Raw genomic sequence first — 21,122 nt, 5'->3', positions numbered from 1 at the left:
CTTACAATATATATTTTTTAAAACTCTAAAAGATTTATGTACATATCACTGGAAACAACCCAAAAACTACATTTGCACAATATTGAAAATGCGCTAAAATACTTATTAGATATTTTAGCACGTACAGTATCACTGGTGACTCAGTCCCTATATTTTTTTTACATATATATACATATAAGCTACCTAAGCAATAAAGTTTGTACAACATTTATAATGTTAAACATTTATGAAAATTATACAGAATAATATAGTTATTAAATAGAAATTATACATGATAATAATACATTACATTTTAAACAAATTTTAAATTACTTATTTCCTAATTTAGTTAAAACATCACAGCGTTATTGTAGTTAATAACTTATTATTTTCTTATCTGAAGTTCATCAAAATTAAAATTATTCCAATAATCAAATGCCTAGCCATAACCCTACTTGCACTGCTATACCCATAAACCCAATCACTTAAAATATCCTTTAACTCCTGAGAATAAGCCGGTACTTCCCCACATTTCACAAGCGGTAACTGAAAAGCCGAAGGCCTATTTTCCGCATTTAAGTTCACATTGTCAGTGTCCACTTGTCCTAAAAATAACAAACAGGCTCCTCTGTAATCCATTTCGATTTTGACGACATCATAATGAATAGAAGGAAGAAAAATCCCCAGTTGGATACACCCTCCTGTAACTGAAAGGTCTTTTGGAACATTAACTTGCCAATCACCATCTCCACAGTGACCACTTAAACGCATGTCATAGATCATTTTTTGATCCAGAACTGTTAAATTCGCTCTACGAATTTGAAAATCTATGTTGGTGGTGCCCTTAAGTTCCTTGTTATTGCCTGATAATCTAAAGCGACCAGCAGCTGTGGCAATAAACTTGGGAATTTTACAAAAAGGATCAGAGAAGAAATTGTGCTCGCCAACCCAAGTTTCATCTTCAGAGAAAAAGGTAAATTTCCTGGTTAAGTAAAGCCCCCCTCCTGGTCTCGCTTCGCATCTGGTAGAAATCCATTGGCCCCAAATGTATGGAGGCAAGTGAGGCTTCTCGATTAGATGAGGAGGCGTTTTGGAGTTTGTAAAAATGTTTGGAGGTATTGCCAAAGTGTTCTTTACCGAATATGTGCGATGATCTAAGTAGATTTGGGTCGATTCTTTAACTTGTTTGACTAAAGAAACTTGGAAGCTTGTGGGATTGTAGTATTCACGTAGGCGGTAATTCGTGTGGATGTCCCCTAATAGAAGTTCAATTTTAACCTGTAAATAATGCTTAAGTTAGTTAAAATCATGTAATAAATGAGATACTTGTTTCTTACTTCTCTAGGTATTTTCCTCATATGTTCCATAATCGGTCGTAACTGTATCTTAACCAGTTTGAGTTCATTAAAAGCCCATTTTAAAGATCCCAGGCAAGATATATCACTGAAGTGAACATTTCCTTGGCTGTTTACTGAATGGCCGCCGGTTTTGTGTCCATTGAACCATAGTTTGAATGATTTTTTCTTTTCGTCAAATTTTGAGTCGTAGACGGTATGTTCTTCGTATTTTCTCCACAATTTCCAGGTTTGACCTGAAAAATTATAATAAAATATAAATAATGTGGTCAAAAGAAAATAGTTTCCAAATGTTGAAAAATTATTTCCAGGATTTTCTTATTTGTTTTACTTGGATTTGCTTACCTGGACATTCCACAGATACAGTCCGATCCAGTTCCCTCGCTGCATTTTCGTCCTGTGGCACCACAGTTATATTGGTCACCTTGATTGTTCCAGAAGCCGCTCCCGGTTGAACAAGAGAGTTCCTTAACTGTATTTTCCCATGGGAATGTACAGAAAGCTGCGAAGATGAACAGGAATCGTCCCAGTAGTGATGCTGGGTTAAGAAGTAGCGCCCATCTTCCTCGAAGTTGTAGTAGCGAAGGACGTATTCTGGACCTGGACGTGTTTCACATCTGGAATAAATGAATTAGTTGAAATTATTATTGGCAGTTTAAACAATATTTAAATTTAGATATTAAGGAAAAATATTATGTTTTGTCTAGTCTGTTATGTAGGCAGTAAAGAAAAGTTAAAAAAGTATTTTTTCTCAGGCGTCCTCAATTTCTTTCCTATATTTAACATAAGTCGGATTAAATGATTTGAAGCTTATAGTAAGCCAAATTACATTACAGACACAACTAAATTTCACCAAAGAAATAGAAATGTTTAAAGATTTTTCTTTCTAAAATAAAATCACAGGAATGAGTATCATGGTTAATGATGACAAATGTCTGCTGGTCGTAAACAGAAATTTTGACTAGATGAAGAAGCTCTAAAAGTGCAATACTTTTGCTCTTTTTAGACGTGGATCCGATTGTAGATGAGTAGAGCATCATAGAGGATCATAAAGTTCTTTTGTAGCTATGATTAAATGATTGCTTCAGCTCTCCGTATTGCGATAATTGCTACAAAGGTGTCAACAAGCATTCTGAAACTTTATATTTTATAATTTGCAACTCTTTATATATGTTGATATATATGGCATACCATACATCAAAGTAAAGATAAATAGCGGTAGATTGACAAATGTCTGGAATTTCTGCCATAAACAGCTGCTAGGTTAGTACACCTTATTACGAGGTTCCTAATTTTTCGGACATATTTTAAATAGGACTCTATTTTCTTCGATCTAAAGCCGCAATAATTCGGCCGCATAAGATCTTCTACTAAGCAAATTTTAAATTTTGAATATAACTACATTATTGTAACCACTTTGATATAAATGAGAGGAGTAAGTTTGCCTATAGGAAAAGAAAAAAGTTAAAATAAAATATTTCATAAATTTTCAAATTAGACTTTTTCGTTTTTTTTTTGCTAATAAAGCTTCATCTAAACAGAATAAAATGGTAAAAACCTTGATAACGAAGTTTCTATTTTCAGGTTTATTTTAACCAACTCTTAATTTAATTATGTATTTTAAAAATATAGATTAAGAAAATTCGTTACAAATAATTGATATAATCAATTTTCTTATATATTAAGAAATATATATTTTTTACTAAAACTACAATTATTTTAATAAAAAAAATTAAAAAGTTATTAATTTATAATAAAAGAAAGAGAAAAAATCTATATCTTTAGTAACTTCTTCGTCTTTTTAAGTATACATATATTATATTGTACCATTTGCAATATCTTGAATATAAAACAACAGTTTTTAAGCAGAAATAAGCATATACATAAAGAAATCGACAACAAAGATTTTAAATCCGGTCTTGTGTAGCTGTAAATAAGCGTCGATAGTTAAATATTAGCTCGGTAGGGATTCTTTTTGGTGTATTAATATATTTATTAAATTAATGTAAAAAATCTTCTTCTTTAGCGCATTATTTTTGTGTTTTTATTTTGTCGATGCATTGTGCTGTATTTTATACAGAATTTTAATATTTGTAAATAATAGCACATGTTAAGTATACAGCATATAAAAATTCTTAAATCTCCGGACTATGCCGGACAGATCAAAGAAAATAGATGATTGACACAACTAAAATATCATGTGAAGGGCATAGTCTTAATTTCTGTAGCAATTTCTCGGTTTTTAATGTCTGCCCTTTGAGGGAGCTTTTCAGTAATGGAAATTAAAAAAAAATCGCAAGGCGCTAGATCTGGTGATTATGATGGTATTTGATTAGTATAAATTATATATAGTTATTGCTAAATATCTAAGGCATATTTTGTTTCAAGCATCTAAGGTAACCTTCAGATTTCGAACTCACTAATTGTTATTTACTTATATTAATTCCAAGTAAAACGGTGTTTAGGTTTGTTCTATAGATGTAGGATTAGGTAATTAGGTGAACTAGGAAAGAGAGTATAGTCGCAAGTCCACGATGGTTAATTAGAGTGATTTGCATAAATTAACTAAAAGATTTTCCACTCTCATTATTTCACTCATTTAATGCGTAGAACTCGTATGGGTAAGATATCAAATACTCAGGTAGAGGGGGCTTATTGTCTATTGTATCAATATCAAAAATTTAATATTCTTTTCCCATACCGTTTGGGATATTCGTGGAATATGGTACATTGGAGATACTCACATGTTGGGCGCCAAACTTCCACCCACTGTTCTCAAATTGGAATTTTTGCCAGGAATATTTATTATTCTACGATTTGGCGTAAAAATTAAAGTCTAAAGGTTTGTTCAAATCTATGGTATGTAAAAGATACCTTTTCAAGAAAATAAGGATACTAATTGGGGGTGGGATATTTTCCCGATAGTTTCAATACTAAAAATTGAATATTTTTTTCTAATACTGTTTGCGATATTTGCTAAATATAGTCCATTCAAGATTCTCAGGCATTGGGCATCAAACTTCCACTTACTTTTAGCAAATTGGATTTTTTGCTAGGAAAAGAAAATATTTATTATTCCAGGATTAACCGAAAAAAAAATTGTTATACCCCAAGAGGTTCTAGAAATATTCCCACAGGAATAAAATTACAATTCACATAATATTTTTATCAAGAAAAGTATTTGTTAGGCAGTTACAGCCACGGGTGAGTGAGCATTCTTCTCAACTGGCTGGAAGAAATTTAAAAAAATTACATCTAGGCACTTAAAGCCACTTTAATTTTTTTCCAGGTAATTAAATAGGACGAGGCTAAATATCATTTATAAGATTGAATAATTATCTTTAATAATTCAGGATATTATATTGTTATATTGACACCAGTGTCGAGACGTATGACATGCTCGCCGTATATTTTCAGTCATTTGTGCAATTTAAATGCTTCTATGCTGCAAAATATTCTGAATAAAGGCATTCGAAACTTAATTAATTTAGTTTGTCATTTTATCACTAATAAAATAAATAAAAGGGACAAATGTCCATATTTTAACTATTTTTCAAAACCTTGGAATTTTGGAGGATATAGGTATATTCATAATAAAATTATGCAATCATATGTAGCAAAATAATTATATAAGAAAAAAATAATATTTTAAGGTGACTTGGCAGTACCGGTGAAATAGAAGTAAGCAAATTAAAAAAAATCAACATTTTTTAGACATATTTGATAAATTCAGATTCAGATTAAAATTGTTTAATTTTATGTATAATTTAGCGACGAAAATAAATATTATACGAGTAGTACCTATGCTTATTTCATATATGTCAAAAAAATAACTGTGGATTTTCTTACAATAAAGGACAATTTTTTGTAGATTGCAAAGTATATAAGTATAACAAAGTGATTAGGCAACAAATGGGCGAAGAAAGGTTCAAAAAGTCATAATTTTCCTAAATATAGGCTTGACACACTATACAATCTAGACGTTTAATAATAAGTACGAAACTAATCGTTTTATATCTTCAACCCGATAAAATAGAAACGTTTATAATACCTATACCAAAACAGCCTGGCCGACCATCATATTTCAAAAGCGACAGGGGGCTAAGCAAACATGGGTCTGCAGACGACCACCTGATGAAAAAATTAATATTAAAATGATTTTACAAACCTTTTGTCGAGACCTCGAGGGACTGGCTGAATCATTTTTAGGGTTTAATTTTTTTTCTTTGATTGATTTAGTGTGCTCAAGTAACATTATGTTTGTTTAAGAGTGAAGAATACCTTTAAGAGATCTTGTCTTAGTTGTGAAACTCGGCTGAGTGGTTTGGATTTAAAATAACTCACAATGGGCATTAAATTTTTAGAGAATATTGAACCATGGCAAGATTTTATGCAGTATGTATTAATAGAAAATGAATCCTTAAGGAGTAATTAAGAATAAAAATTACTGCATAGAGAGGTAATGCTCGATGAATCAGGGTTTTTTTTTTCCTTTTTTTTATAAACATGTTATTTATTTGTCCTCACTAGAGGTAACGTGATATACATATAAACTCTATTATATTTACCATTTAAAAGGAAGCCATCCAAGCAAGATAAAATATCTCGTATTTCTACCACTAAATCTTCAGCAACCCAGCTTGATGTCCCCGATATCAACAGTGCCAATCTCGAAAATTTACATTGGCATCTTGTCTAAAAAAGAGACCGAAAAGACAAACTAAAGAGACAGTGGTACTCGGGGTACCATAGTCTGGTCTCGGCTACCATAAATCTAAAGGTGTATTTTCGAAATGCCATTTGTGGACATTCTTTTCGTGAACTGAATTTTCGGTTACGACGTATCGAATACCTTCAAGGGAGATAAGGAGACACGTTTTTCTTGTAAAAACTGCTGGGGTATATTGGCAGTTTCTCTTATATGCATATCGTAATATACAAGGTAATATGATATAGAGTTAGATTTTTACTAGTATTAATGATGGTTGAATATATTCCAAATTATAATAAATAAGTAGAAATATGCGTGTTAAAAGATTTGGTTCAAAAAATTTGGTTAATCCTCAAAAGATTTTTTTTCCGAATAGTTGAATTATGATTGTCTAATTTCTAGACAAATTGGTCTTTTTTTTTTTCAGGCAGTTATTATAATTTATTATTTTTCCAAATATATACTCATGATATTTTATGCTAAGTTCAAAATTTGAAGATGGTCTTTCGTTTTTGTAAAATTGCCAAAAAATCATATAAAATTGACACCACAAAGTAGCATTATCATAAAAATATGGTTTAAATTACATAGTATTCAAGATTTCATATATTTGATAATTTCGTTATTAGAGAAAATATTACAACCTTAATTAATTATTATAACCTAATTTTTAAGCCAACCCAACCCACCCTAGTATCAAAATGGTTAAATTAAAAAATAGTATTAGGAGGAAATGTGTCTAGAAAATAATATATGATGCCACAAAAGAATACCGAATCATTTCATAAAATACATGGCTATGTCTATGTATTTTATGTTTTATATTTTGGTGCAAAGAACAGATACATCTATAACGTAACTCAGGCTAGTAAGTATCAAGTAGGAAATGCTTATTCCAAAAAAAAAATATGATTGATGGCTGTTTTTATTCTTGCAAAATCAAAATAACTATTTAGCAAGAGCTATACTTCTGATGATCGACCAGACCTTAGCTATTATTACATATATTGAGCTTTTTTGGAACAGCCCATAAATCACTTTCTATTATTTTATTTCTTCTGTTTTAAAAGCTTATTACATATACACCTACCAGAAAGTCGAAATTGAAGTCAGTAATTAATTAAAAGAAAAATTGCTAATTTCTCCGATATTATGAAAAACTTATATTAATAGAATTACTTAAAACTGATAGTAATTCAAGGTGTGTTAGTTTTATTTTATTAAGTGAATATAAAATAAAACTGATACACTGTGTCTTAAAAAACTAAGCATTTTAGAACCTACGTTTATATGAACTTTTCGACTTAAAATCGGTCCAGGAATGCTCTTTTTATCATTTTTAGCTAGCATTGAATAACACCCTGTTTATAGGAAAAACTTAGAATTGGACACACAATAGATTTTACATGTTTTACACATATTTGAATAATACATAGTTTTAAATTTACTTATAGAAAAAGCACAGCAGAAGAAGCATATGTAACTCGTGTTCCTCCTCTAACTCAATAAAACTCTTATTATTATTGTATAAACGAGTTTAAATAAATATCTGAATAACCCTTCAATAAATCAAAACTGAATGAAACACTTTTAACATTCTTATCTGCTGTTACACATCGACAATATATTCTGTTCTATTTTTGCTTAACATAAGGGAATTAACCGCAGCAAAGCAACGAAATAATCACAACGAATCGACACACATTAAATATACATAAGCAGATGGATTAACAACTATACCTTAACAAACCGTAAAACTCAATCTATTTATTTACACTGTCAGATTTGGATACTACAATAAACATGTTTGATAGCAACAGGAAGATGGATGAGCTTGTTTCCTTTTTATTTTGTATGGATAGCTTTTAAGTGATTTTATCAATATTTGCTTTCAGAAATATGAAATTACAATGTTGCAATTATAAACTAATAAATAGTCATCATAGATATAAGAACAGAAACTTGTATTATTTAAATTTAATATAGTACTCACCCCTCAGATATCCAGGTTCCCGCCAGCATTTTCAAATTAGTTTCAACCATAGTGCTGCCATCTTCCATGGCAGCAACCGATGTCATTTGCTCACAAGTAGATCCATTAGTGAGCTGTACCACCGCTGTCACAAAAAAAAAGAAATCATTACTAAGTAAATCCTTCTTAAACTTCACGACCCATCAATGCCCAATAGTTATTCCAGAAACATTAAAACGTATTAGTGGCGTCCTTACATCCAGAGTTACGACCCCCAAAATCCATAAATCACTCCCGCAAAACGATCAGAAACCGTCTGGTTTTGGTTTTCTTATTCCACATCCTGCATTCTTGAGTTACAGTTAACCAGGAGCCCTAATTTATCTAAATTATAGTTTGGCTGTTTTTAATTATTTTGTGGTGCCGCCTTGTGTCCTGTTATAAGTGTGACATTTTTGGTATAAGAAAATTAGTTTTTTTTTTGTTTAAAACAGACGCAACCTAACAGGAAGGAAATGTATAAAGATTGAACATTCGATCATATACGATATAGAAAAGAACGAACGAAACAACAACTCCTATTGTTTTTAAATATATTACAAAATTGCTGGAAATATGAACTTAGCAGTGATATTATGGGTTATGCCTTATTTCTTAAGATAATATTTAATACGCATGCCTGCATTTTAATTCATAAAAAAATTAGCCAGTTTTGTCAGGTTTTGATGCCAAATACAAGCAGCTTGTGCCAAATATGGTTTTCTATTGGGAGAGCGATAGTGAAGTTTGTGGTGTAACATATCAGATTCAGCATATTATAGTATCATAAGCAAAAAATCACAAGCATAAGGTCATTGAATTAAAAAGTCGATTTCAAAACATATATCGCAATTTTATTTTCCATCAAATACTTTGACATTTAACGTACTTTTAGTCAAGAAAATATGATTTACTTTCCAGAACAAATCAATTTTTGCTCCAAACGCATCCTTTTTACATTCATTTTATTACTATCTTTCGTACAAAATAGTAGAACCTTGGTACAGTAAAATTAGAAATAATTAGAGATCTATAATCATCCCACTCTCATCTCAGTTCTAGTGTATTTAATATGCTAAGGTTACACGCCAAGCATTTTACATTTTTGGTGAAACAGAAGAATTAAACAAGCAAACAATCACTATTTTCACAAGCCGTTAACGGTCTATTTTATTGTTGGCATATGCAGAGAAACTGTCGACCTAAGGAGCTTCAAAACAAACAGAAATAATTTTCTGGTTAAATAAATCTTGTGATGGTGTAATTGAAACAGAAAATAATACAGATTTTTTTTAATATAGTTCCTTGAAATGTGTGTGGTGCCAATGAGATCGGTGGCCAGGAAAATCTTTAGATATTGTGCGGCTGAGTTGTAGTGGTAATTGATGAAGATGTCTTAAAAAAATTTATTGAACGTATTACTTTAGAGTCACATTTTTGGAATTTTACAAGATTGTGGGTTAAGATATCAGTTAATTTTGGACACTGTGTTATATACAGCTCATTTTGGAACCGTAAAAAGGTATTAATCTCTTAAACAAAGGAACATCTGAGAGCCCTTAATTATGAAGAAATCAATGGTATCGAAGTGCAAACATTTGCATATGTCCATTCTCCATTTTTAAATAGGGCAAAATATTTTAACTAATATATGTGGGGAAGTATTATATTTTAACAAACTTCTAAAATAAAAGCGGTACTGGTGATGCCACTTAATTCTAAGAAAGTGCCGTTATCATTCTTTTAGGACAAATGCAATTGAAAGACGATGAATGGAAGGAGGAATTCCTTGATTTACCCTTTAGCCACCCAAAACCTATAGGCAAAAATAAAAATAAATTAATAAATAAAAAAAATATTGAAATAAATTATCTGCAACACTTAATTTTTTTATTATTTCGGAATAATAATAAGACAGGGTGGCTTCATATGTTCAATTTTAATTTGGTGAAATTGGGTTGAGCAAATTTTTCAATTTCGAAAAGTACTATTTATAACAATTAAAGAAACAACTTTTAAAATATGGCGACGATAAGATTAAAATGAATTATTGCAAAAGTTGAAATTATATGTACATTTACTATCAATTTTCATAAGGTTCCAAAAAAGAATAATAAATTCCAGGCTGTGAAGATAAAAGTCAATGATTTTAGATCATGTCTCAATATCAGAACTTGATAGAATCGCCTGAGCATATTTAAAATCTATGTCCTTACCTTAATAATCGTTTAATACTGTTTGTTTTCCAGATTGTTAATAATTATATAAGAATGGTGAGAAGCAAAAAATAGCGTCGAACCATCAAGCCGTCTTTAGAAGAATTGTTAGTTTTTAACGAATTACAAAATCCTTTCTGATTTTTAATTTTGGTTTAGAAATAAAAGATCCACATAGCATGCAATTAAATCTTTAACATCTCATATAACTGATGCAATGGAGAACAGTGAAGCTTGTCTATGCCTCCTCTATCTTACACACTTCTTAACATAACGCACTTCTTAATAAGGTTAAAGGCTTGCGTGGTACAATATTCGGTATATTGAATAGTTATTTATCGAACAAAAAATCGTCTAGGCAGTTGAAATTGTGTTTTTTCAATCTCATGCGGTTTCACAATCTCAAATTGCCTGAAATATTTAGGAAAGAACAATTTAATTCGTCTAGACAGTTGAAACTGTGTTTCTTTAATTCCATGGAGTTCCAGAGTCTAAAATTGCGTAATATAGTTTCTTTCTCAACTGTCTGAAACAAATAAATAATGATCTTAGCCCAGGGACTTGGACAGACAACCTGGAAGAAAATATGAAAATAAGAAGAGGAAGAATAATGTAATTCGTAATTAATAGGGAGTTGAAACTATGTTTCTTCAATCCCATGGAGTGTCACAATCTTAAATTGTCTGCAATATTTTCTTCCTCATCTGTTTGGAAGAAGTAAATAAAGATCTTAGCCCAAGGACTTACAACCTGGAAGAAAATATGAAAAGAAGAAGAGAAAAAAAAATTAATTTGTCTAGGCAGTAGAAACTGTGTTTTTTCAATGTCATGTAATTTCACGATCTCAAATTACCTGAAATATTTTATTTCTCAATTGTCTGGAAGAAACAAATTAGGATCTAATCCCAGGGACTTACAGCCTGGAAGAAAATATGAAAAGAAGAAGAAGAATACTTTAATTCGTCTAGGCACTTGCATCTGTGTTTTTAAAATTCCATAGAGTTCCATAAACTCAATTGCCTACAAAATTTCCTTTCTTAACTGTCTGGAAGAAATAAATAATGATCTTAGCCCAGGAACTTACAACCTGGGAGCAAATATGGAAAGAAAAAGAGGAAGAGTAATTTAATTCGTTCAGGCAGTTGAAACTATGTTTCTTCAATTCCATGGAGTTCCAGAGTCTAAAATTGAATAAAATATTTTCTTTTTCAACTGTCTAAAAGAAATAAATAATGATCTTAGCCTAGTGACTTGGACAGACAACGTGGAAGAAAATATAAGAAATAAGAAGAGGAAGAATAACTTAATTCGTGTAGGGAGTTTAAACTATGTTTTTTTAATCTCATGGAGATCCGTAATCTCAAATTCCCTGAAATCTATTCGTTCTCAACTCTCTGGAAGAAATAAATAAAGAGCTTAGCCTAGGGACTTACAACCTAGAAAAAAATATAAATAGAAGAAAAGAAAGATTTAATTAATTTGTCTAGATAGTTGAAACTGTGTTCTTTTAATCCCATGGAATTTCACAATCTCAAATTTTTTAAACTATTTTCTCTCTCAGCTGCGTAGAAGAAGTAAATAATAAAAAATATGAAAAGAGAAAGACTAATTTAATTCATCCAGGCAGTTGACGCTGTGTCTTGTAATACCAGGGAGTTTCACAATTCCAAATTATCTGACAAATTTTCTTTCTCAACTGTCTGGAAGAAACAAATAATGATCTTAGCCCAGGTACTTACAATCTAGAATAAAATATGGAAAGACGAAAAGAAAGAATAATTTAATTTGTTGATTTAATTAATTTAATTAATTTAATTATTTAATTGAAGCTGTATTTTTTCAATACCATGGAGTTCCACAATATCAAATTGTCTGAAATATTTTCTCTTTTAACTGTCTGGAAGAAATAAATACAGATCTTAGCCCAGGAACCTATAGCCTGGAAGAAATATGAAAAAAAAAAGGAAGAATAATTAGTTTAGACTGTCATTCGAAATAAGTTGATTTCTCAACAGCTGAGATCTATTTAAAAGTAAAAATTAGCAGCAAAGATAATATTACCAATGTCTGGACGTTTTTGATCTATTTAAATTATATAACCTTCAATTATTTGCACTCCACTTCCATCAAGTTTACAGTTGCTTGGACTGTCTATAACTTAATCAATTGTCATTGGGTTGTCAGTTCATATTTTTGTCAGCTGTCATTCAAATGGTAAACAAGTTGATTTTTTGACAGCTGAGATCTGCTTAAATATACAGTGCATTTTTTTAATCTCGGGTCATAGGGTTTCACGTGTAATATTTTCAACCCCATGTCAGAACCTGTTCTATTTAATTGATAGGATTGAAACTTGGAACAAGTGAAGTTTAAGTTAACAGACTTTAAAAAATCCCATTATTTTGCAAAAAAATGTGCGAGAAACCTATTTAAAATACGTTTTTCTGATGAAAAAGTTTGCTTTTTCTGCACCTCGTAACCTTCATTACCTTTACACTTCAAAGCAGGTAGACAAATATCTGACAGTGACACAAAATAATTTCCTCAAAAAATAGGTTTCTCGCAAATTTTTTTGTAAAATAATAGGATTTTTTAAAATCTGTTAACTTAAATTTCACTTGTTCCAAGTTTCAATCCTATCAATTAAATAGAACAGGTTCTAACATGGGGTTGAAAATATTACACGTAAAACCCTATGACCCGAGATAAAAAAAAATGCACTGTATATTTTCGATGTCTGATAATTTATGATCTATTTAACATTAAGGGTAATTTGAGCGACGAAAGAACTGTCAAGTTTGATGTACCACAGGGTTCTCTGAGAGCTTCTAACACGTGTTTCACTCAATTTAGGCCATCATCAGGCCTTAAAACCACCTACGCACTTTTTATGCTCAATATCAACTTGATGACGTATATAGAAATGCTAACAAGTTTAAGAGACTTTTAAATTGTTAGCTTGTTCTATTTAACAAGTTTATGAAATTAAAAAAAAAATACCAAAATATATCAAAGCTTTAAGAACACTGGAATTGCTAAATGGTAGAAATAGCAACTAAATGGCTGTAAGAAATAACAATTAATTTGTGTCATTTCTTTTAGGGATAACGCATAAAATGAACCAAATATAACATGACATTTGCAAGAATCAAGCAAAATAAAGCCACCTATTCAAATTAAAAGTAGTGTAATCATCTAAAAACGAAATTAATTTTTTAAAACTTGATAATATAACCAAATATAATTATATTTAAATATAATTATATTTAAATATTACTAATAACAAATATATATAACAAAAGCCATATTATTTATTAATTCTACTTACCAAATCCAGCAAACAAAAGCACCCACAACATCTTTTATGCGATTTCAAAACAACTTTTAAAAATCCAATTTCTAATAACGAAACATTGAAGAGCGTAAAACACCGGCTCACATGTTGCGCTCTTCAGAGCTAAAAATGGCACTGCCTTTCTTTACAAAAGCCCGATCGGTTCTAGTGGTGTACGAGCTTTTCGAAAAGCTTTAAAGCTCTTTGGGTACTGTTTTGGAAGCTTGAGGCGGACGTTAAATTGTCGTCTATCCTTTTTGTTCTTGCAGAGGCAGGTTGAGTAGAGAAGAGAAGGGAGGTTTAAGTAAATCTGTTGTGCCTCTATATGCGAGTACTCCCGACACATTTCTCAAAAGTATGAAGTGACAAAGGAAGTAAGGGATTTGTTTGACAGTTTTACTTGATTTATTTATTGGGCGTGGTAGAAGGCGTTTGTGATAAGTTTGTCATAATATTATTTCCTACCTAGGATTAGTATTTTTATGATTTAATAGGGTTTTTTTATTGCTGTGATAGGTAAAAATGTAACTTTTAAAATTGGAATATTATAATATTAAGACAAGGATATAATTAGTCCTAGGTTATGAAAAATACATGTATATCCAAAAAATATTTCTTTGGCGTAAATTTTGTGCATTTTTTATGAATACATATTGCGTCATATATTTCAGATAATGGCTATAAGATGTAGATTATAGATGTAGATGATGTAGATTATAGCCATAGATAGTATTAGATATACCTTAATGCTAGATATTCCCGAGATATTTCAATACTATCTCATGAAGATTTGCGTGTGAACTAAAATGCTTGTATTTAAATTTTCGTGAGATATCTGAATATAAGTTAATGATAGATAGGCCAGATGTTTAAGTATGTAAAACATATTTTTGTTTGTATATTTTTATAATTTTTTTTGAGATCTAGGCAACAGGAACAAATTTAGGCATTTCGTTGTCATGAAATCATAAAATAGAATTAATACAAATGTTTAGATGTCTATTAAAAGTAAACGTCCTCGTTGCAGTGTGGAATACGTAAAACTTAATCAAATTTACAACAGTTTAAATTATTCGAAACAAAGTTCTTATAAGACTATTTAATCTTGAATATGAACTGAAGATCTATATAAAATGTTAAACAGCCTTTGAGTAGTATCCTAAGTAAAGAGCAGGCAAATCAATCGCGGTAATTCAGTAATTCAATCTAATCAAATTTATTCTCATAACTTAAGAAATTGTAGTGACATTAAGTTAAGTAGGTAATGTTAAAACTTATATTGTACTGCATAATTCTAAAAGTCCTATAAGCTTAACGAAGTGTTGAAGTTCTAAATGAATGTTATATTTATATTATTATATTATATGAATATTTGCCTAAAATAAAAATGAATTCAAAAAGTACGCGTTTTTAAGGAAAGACTGAATATTTAGTTATAGAGAGCTATTATAGAAATAAAATGTTATGCGCTTCGAGCTCAGTGTCAGACAAGATGTTGAATACATCTTTCCTGCTATGTAAAAGTGCATCAGGCTTTATGGATAATGTATTAGCCCACAAATAGATAAAATATGAAAAGACGACTCACATGCGTAATGTAAGTCCAAAGGTTCTTTTTTATACATTTATAGCAAGTTGATCTCTACGATTTATAATTGTGAAATTTACTTGATGTCATAATTCAAAACAATATGTTTTTTTATGTAGTAAATAATTCATATTATTCTATAAGTATTCTATAAATATTAAAATCCTTTTTCTAGAAGAGACTATTGTCATAAAATAAATATTTTGTTTTTTACAACGTAAAATTCTAAAATACTAAATAAGATTGCCTGATGGATTGTTGATGTCTTTATTAGTGGATTTCTAATACCTTAAAGCTGAACCACATATAATACCTTCATAAGAGTTGTATAACCAAAAACAATTTCAAAACTAATTTTAAAAAAAGGTACCTATGAGTATTATATCTAAATAGATTTACAGTATAAAATAAAACTAAAACTACACGTGGTATAATTATACCCGTGGTTTTCATACGTTAATAGCTCATAAAGAAATCAAAAAGGAAAACAAAATAAATCCCATTTACCCGGTGAAGAGCAATATTTAAGTATAACATTAAATATTTGTGAAAGCAATCAACATATTTTTCGGTAAATATAAACGATTAAGGAGCAAGAAGCGAATTTTAGGGTCGTTTGTCTGTCAACTGATGTTTCTGGAGCAGTCGCTAATAGTCTGTTTGGTTTAGTATTGGTACAACCCGTGAGTTAATATCTGTACCTGTATATACATATTCTCTTGTGGAATTTTTACTCGACTTTCGAAGAACATTGCTAGAGGGTTTCATTTACTTTATGTTCACTTTTCTGTAACATCTAGTTGAAAAAAGCTTTAAATAACTTCAAAGAACAGCATACCAAGAAATATTATGTAAGCGCTTTTATAGAAATGCAAAACAAAGGAAAGAAAAGTCTGCAGTGAGTTTGACGAGAGTAGAAAACAATAGCAAATAGAAACTGGTACAAATCTAATAGCAGAATCAGGGCGTCAATATATCAATTGCGTACTATGGCACTTTCATAGCTCTAATCTGGAGAATGTGAAAGATCTTGAAGTAAACGAATAGATCTTGAAAGATGAAGTAAACGCAACATATTTAAGAAAGAATTCTTAAGAAAACATCATAGTATCATATAAACGACTGATGCAAGTGGACATAAACTATTCTTAGTAGTAGTTTCGGTATTTACAAAAAACAAGAAATATATCTAAAGGTGCTCAAAACCTAAAACTAAAATTATTAAAAAGAAAAAATAATGTCAGAAATGAGATTCTCAATTGAGTCGAAGGGGTATTTTTTTATGTATGGTATGTAATAGAAAACGACAGGTACTGATGCAATATGTTTAACCCAAAATAAATCTTTAAGGCATCGAGACACGTTACAACAAAAAAATAATATGCTTTACTAAATCTCTAAATAGAGCGACTGATATAAGTAGTAAATCATTCTGAATAATAACAGTAAGTCTGTATGTAATACTTACTATAAGTCTTTTTTAAAAGAGATCAAATGACAAATAAATAATTTAAAAGATGAATGAATGATGGTTGAACGCAGCTTATTAATAACTACAATAGTCAAAAAGGTTGCTAAGGTTTCGTCAATCCAACAAGAGTGCAAATCTATTGAAGAAACATATTCAAGCCTTAAAATCCAGTGCTAGGGAAACTCAATTTCTTTGAACATGTAATATTACCTTTATGCTACAGATGTTTAGCAATTAATAGCATTAAATGACGGTAATGAGTGAAAAAACTGGAATGCGTACTACTATATTAAGGATATCTCTCTCGACCACACTGTTAATATTTGGACATGAGAATATATTTAAACAAAAATTACACCTTAGAATCCCCGTAGGCATCTCAAGGATAAGCTTTTGATAATCTATAATTGGCCTATCTGAGCCGATGAAATAATTGGGAGAAATTAAAAACTCTCAAATCAGCTACTGCCATTGCCAAATCACTTGATACAGCTAACACGCTGGTATACATTTAACATTTTATCTATCGAGGCATTTTAAAAGAATTGTATACATACCTCGTAAATTCAACGTCATTTCCTAAATATTCCTGACTCTTCTTCCAGGTTTTTTTAAATTTCCCTTAAATATTAAAAGTAGTTTTCTTTTCAGGTTACAATACATTTTTAATTTATTTTGTCCCAGGCATTTAATATCTGCTACGAGTTGAATATGATTTTCCTTGTCTGTTGGGATTTTTCGTTTCATTCTACGAAGTTTGTGTTTTCTTGAAATTGCAATAATGTTACAATAAAATTATTTTTTATGCGCTTTTGTCGTAATTTTCTATGTCTTCCAGACATTTAACGTTATTTTTGGGCTTTCATGAACTAGAAATGTTGTTTTGCGTTTTTTTGTCTTCTGGCGTAGTTTTTTACGTCTACCAGGAAATCGACATTATCATTCTAAATAAGTAATTTTTGTTCCATATTTTTATATTTTTTTCCAGACTTTTGACATAATGATATTTTCGTATTTTTTCGGAATTGTTATACATTCAAGGATATAAAATATATTTAATGTTGACGCGCAATTTTTATTTTGTATTATTAACGTATAATAAAAATTGAATATTGTCTTATTTGAATAATCTTATTTATTAATATTATAAAGTCAAGACGGTATAGCTAACATAGTAACATATAGACCTCCCACAAAAAAATTTCTCGACTTGATTTACCCTATTTAGCTGATTTACGATTTAGCCCTAAATAGGCTAAAAGTACCATGAAGTATATTGAAATTTCCCTTATAAATGAAATAAAATTTGAATATATTAGATATTTCTCTCTCGACCACACCGTCAATATTTGGACATAAGAAATGAATTAAACAAAAATGAAACCTTAGATCCCCCGTAGTGCATCTCAGGTGGAGATAGCATCGGAGAGAACCCTCGGCCTTTTTAAAACTAATGTTTCTTCTTTTGGTTGCTCATATTTCAAAAGACTGGGCAGTATACCTGGCCATCATCTTTTCAGAATTTATGACATTTTTATCGGATTAAGATTTACGACAAGATGTTTAGGGTCGTTTAAATGGTGACAGATTTTCGGAGATTTGTTAAATGTCTTTATATTTTTAAAAGGTTTAAGGTATGTTAAAACTACTTTCATTTCTATACTCTATTTTTTCTGTATAGGTACAATTAAATCATGGGGTGTTATATTTGGCGTTTTCTTATGTAAATTATATATAATTTTTAATTAACATATCTTTTTCTTTAAAGCGTTTTATTTATAAAAAAATAACTAAAAATTTAAATTTAAATGGTCATATAGATTAATTATGCAACTTAAAACTAATCTAATAGACCTAAAGTTACAAAACAAGTTTTATTACTAACCGAAACTCATTTCATTCTCAACACGAGTTTAGCTAACGACGTTAGCTAAACTCGACGACTAAACTAAAGTTTTACTAGCTTAAAGCTTATGATATTTATATAAATTCATAGAGCTTCGTTATAATAAAAGGATTTTGCTGCCCGTTTGCCAATCAGCGGAAATACTAATCTTTAAAAACAAATGTTGCTTAAAATAGAAAGAATTAAACCTAGAACTACTAACTCTGGTCTGCGAAATAATACCTACCTACACGTAGATGGTTTTCTATTTCAACGTAATATAACATATACAGGATTGTGATTTAATAACGAATAAATTAATTTTTTTTTTTTTAATTGCGTTTTCTCGAATACGTAGATTTTATTTTTGGTTCTGACATATTTTGTCATCAAATATAAATAAATATACAGGGAAATATGTCGCAAAAAAGTGGATATTTTTTTCTGAAATGGAACCTCCTGTATATTTTTACATTTTCTTATTTCACCGGAAAATTCTGTACATGTTTTTGTATAATGTATTTTACAAAAACATGTATGTATTTTTTTTACATAACCTCAAAGAAAGTAGTCCAATCACGAACTTATAAATATATATAAGTTTATATTAGTATATATTACGTATATTTATAAGTTCGTGAGTCCAATGCATTAAGAATTAAGATCGGTTGACCTTAGTGGCCACCTAGCCAAATAGCACAAACACATTACATTCATGTATCCAGAATATCTAATTCGAATATACATATGTACCAGGAATATCTTCTTATTTTCTATATATGTTAGATATATTTGTTGGGAATATTTAATCCATATCCCTGCAATATTTTTTCATCTTTTAAAATATATTCGAGGCATATCCAATTACTTATACAAGGTGTCAATTTGAATAGTGTCAATGTGAAGATCTCGCACAATCTAAGAGATGAAAGAATGCGATTTGGAGTAACTGATATTGAGGTCGAAAAAACTAGAATAACCATATTTTGATCAAAAGTTGAAGAACCATCCACTTTTGTCATATTTTAAATTAAGGGTCTCTCTTTGAGTAGGATTCATCTACATAAGAAAAGTTGTCCCAAGTTGAAGGTTTGACAAAAGGAGTTAAAATAAATATATGGTGGTTCTATAGTTCCATCAACCTCTCTGATAGTTATTCAAAACTGCATTTTTACAACTCAGATATTTTTTGCATTGAAAGTGGTCAAATGGACACCCTGGATGTACGTTTACGTTTCCTATTTATTTTTTTTTAATTTATGAAGACTCAATTTCTTATTTTTTTCCTAAAGATAAATTCCCATCAAGATACTTTTGTAATAAATATTAAAAACAATATAATACTGAGCAAAAAAAACTATAAATGTCACTTGGTTTAAATTGAGAACAATTGTAAATAAATGGATTGAGAAACAAACTATTGTGTAACAAATACCATGTTTTATTATTTTTTTCTCAAAAGATTTAAAGTGTCATTCTATTGTAGAAAACAAAACAAATACTTTAAATATATAATGATCTTGAGAACTATAAAAAAAACTATGTAATTTATAGGTTCTCTTTGACTGTAGCTAAAAACTGAATTACAGCCAAAAACTAAAATACTTATCATGTATTATACTTACAAGGTATTAAAAATATTTCTTTGAGATACAGAAACATAGGGATTTTTCAGATATTTAAAGTATTAATTAACTAGTCGCTTAATGAGCCTTATAATACACAGGTAAAAACTTTAAGCAATCATTACCTAACTGTAATAAAACTAAATACAAAGAATAATCAGTCACATTTTTTGCTATTCTTTATAACTATTTTATTTTTCTTAGAGCTGGCTTTCGAGAGCACCTACCTCTATTTCTAAAAAAGAAAAATAAACATCAATATTGCTAATGAATAATTAGATAAATGCTTGCAGAGTAACCGTAATGAAACCAGATGAGAATTACCCATTATCGGTACCTACATTTCTTTCTGTTAAAGAGCTCTGATGCTTTAGCTAAATAAATGGCAACCGTATCTTCAACTGATTTTCAGTGACCATCTCAAATTTTGGATTTGCCAAATATCTAAAAAAATAAATTATAAATATTATGACTTAAAAATGAATTTAGTAATAATTACAATTATAAGAACTCTATTGATCCACGTCTGCCTATCCAACAGTTTGGAAAAACATTATTTAGGAATCTTCTAATAATCGCAGTGTGTAGTATGGAAGCGCCCCATCCTGTTAAAACTATAACGATTGCTTTGTTATATCCAGGTTATTTTGATTAGGACAAACTACTAAACTGAAAAAGCATTGATAACGCTGTCCCGTCAAATTTCCCTTAAAGAAGTATTATGGTCCTATTACTCAGTTATTAATACGTATTATTGCCTTTTCATAATTCTGTGAATGCCAGTGTGGATTTTCAGGTACCCAGTATCTAAAACCATGCCTATTAATTTATCCATTACATGTTTTGGAATCTGAATCATCTTTTAGTAGCTCTCAAAATTTTTTTATAAGGGTGCCACTTTCCTTCTTTAATAATTTTGTTACAGTTGCTCTATGAAGCGTGTTATC

The 21,122-nt window shown here is 29.9% G+C and overlaps 1 protein-coding gene across 1 annotated transcript; it reads right to left on the bottom strand.

Moving 5' to 3' along the window:
• Positions 1–198: 198 nt before the first annotated feature.
• On the bottom strand, positions 199–13,792 carry LOC126739363 (protein APCDD1-like). The gene is made up of 5 exons (XM_050445010.1): positions 13,601–13,792; positions 8,039–8,162; positions 1,680–1,951; positions 1,317–1,570; positions 199–1,257 (listed from the first exon to the last, which is right to left on the bottom strand). The coding sequence occupies exons 1-5, from the start codon at positions 13,629–13,631 to the stop codon at positions 373–375; spliced, it is 1,566 nt and encodes a 521-aa protein (XP_050300967.1). The 5' UTR covers positions 13,632–13,792; the 3' UTR covers positions 199–372.
• Positions 13,793–21,122: the final 7,330 nt, after the last annotated feature.

This window comes from Anthonomus grandis, chromosome 8, assembly GCF_022605725.1.
Source record: "Anthonomus grandis grandis chromosome 8, icAntGran1.3, whole genome shotgun sequence".
NCBI classification, from domain to species: Eukaryota; Metazoa; Arthropoda; class Insecta; order Coleoptera; family Curculionidae; genus Anthonomus; species Anthonomus grandis.
This window is presented reverse-complemented; position numbering and strand designations above follow the sequence as displayed.

Coding starts and splice junctions, on each gene's coding strand:
- LOC126739363 (XM_050445010.1), bottom strand. CDS start 13,631: ATGTTGTGGGTGCTTTTGTTTGCTGGATTTG. Junction 8,163..13,600: donor GCTTTTGTTTGCTGGATTTG/GTAAGTAGAATT, acceptor TTTTTGTGACAG/CGGTGGTACAGCTCACTAAT. Junction 1,571..1,679: donor TGTATCTGTGGAATGTCCAG/GTAAGCAAATCC, acceptor ATAATTTTTCAG/GTCAAACCTGGAAATTGTGG.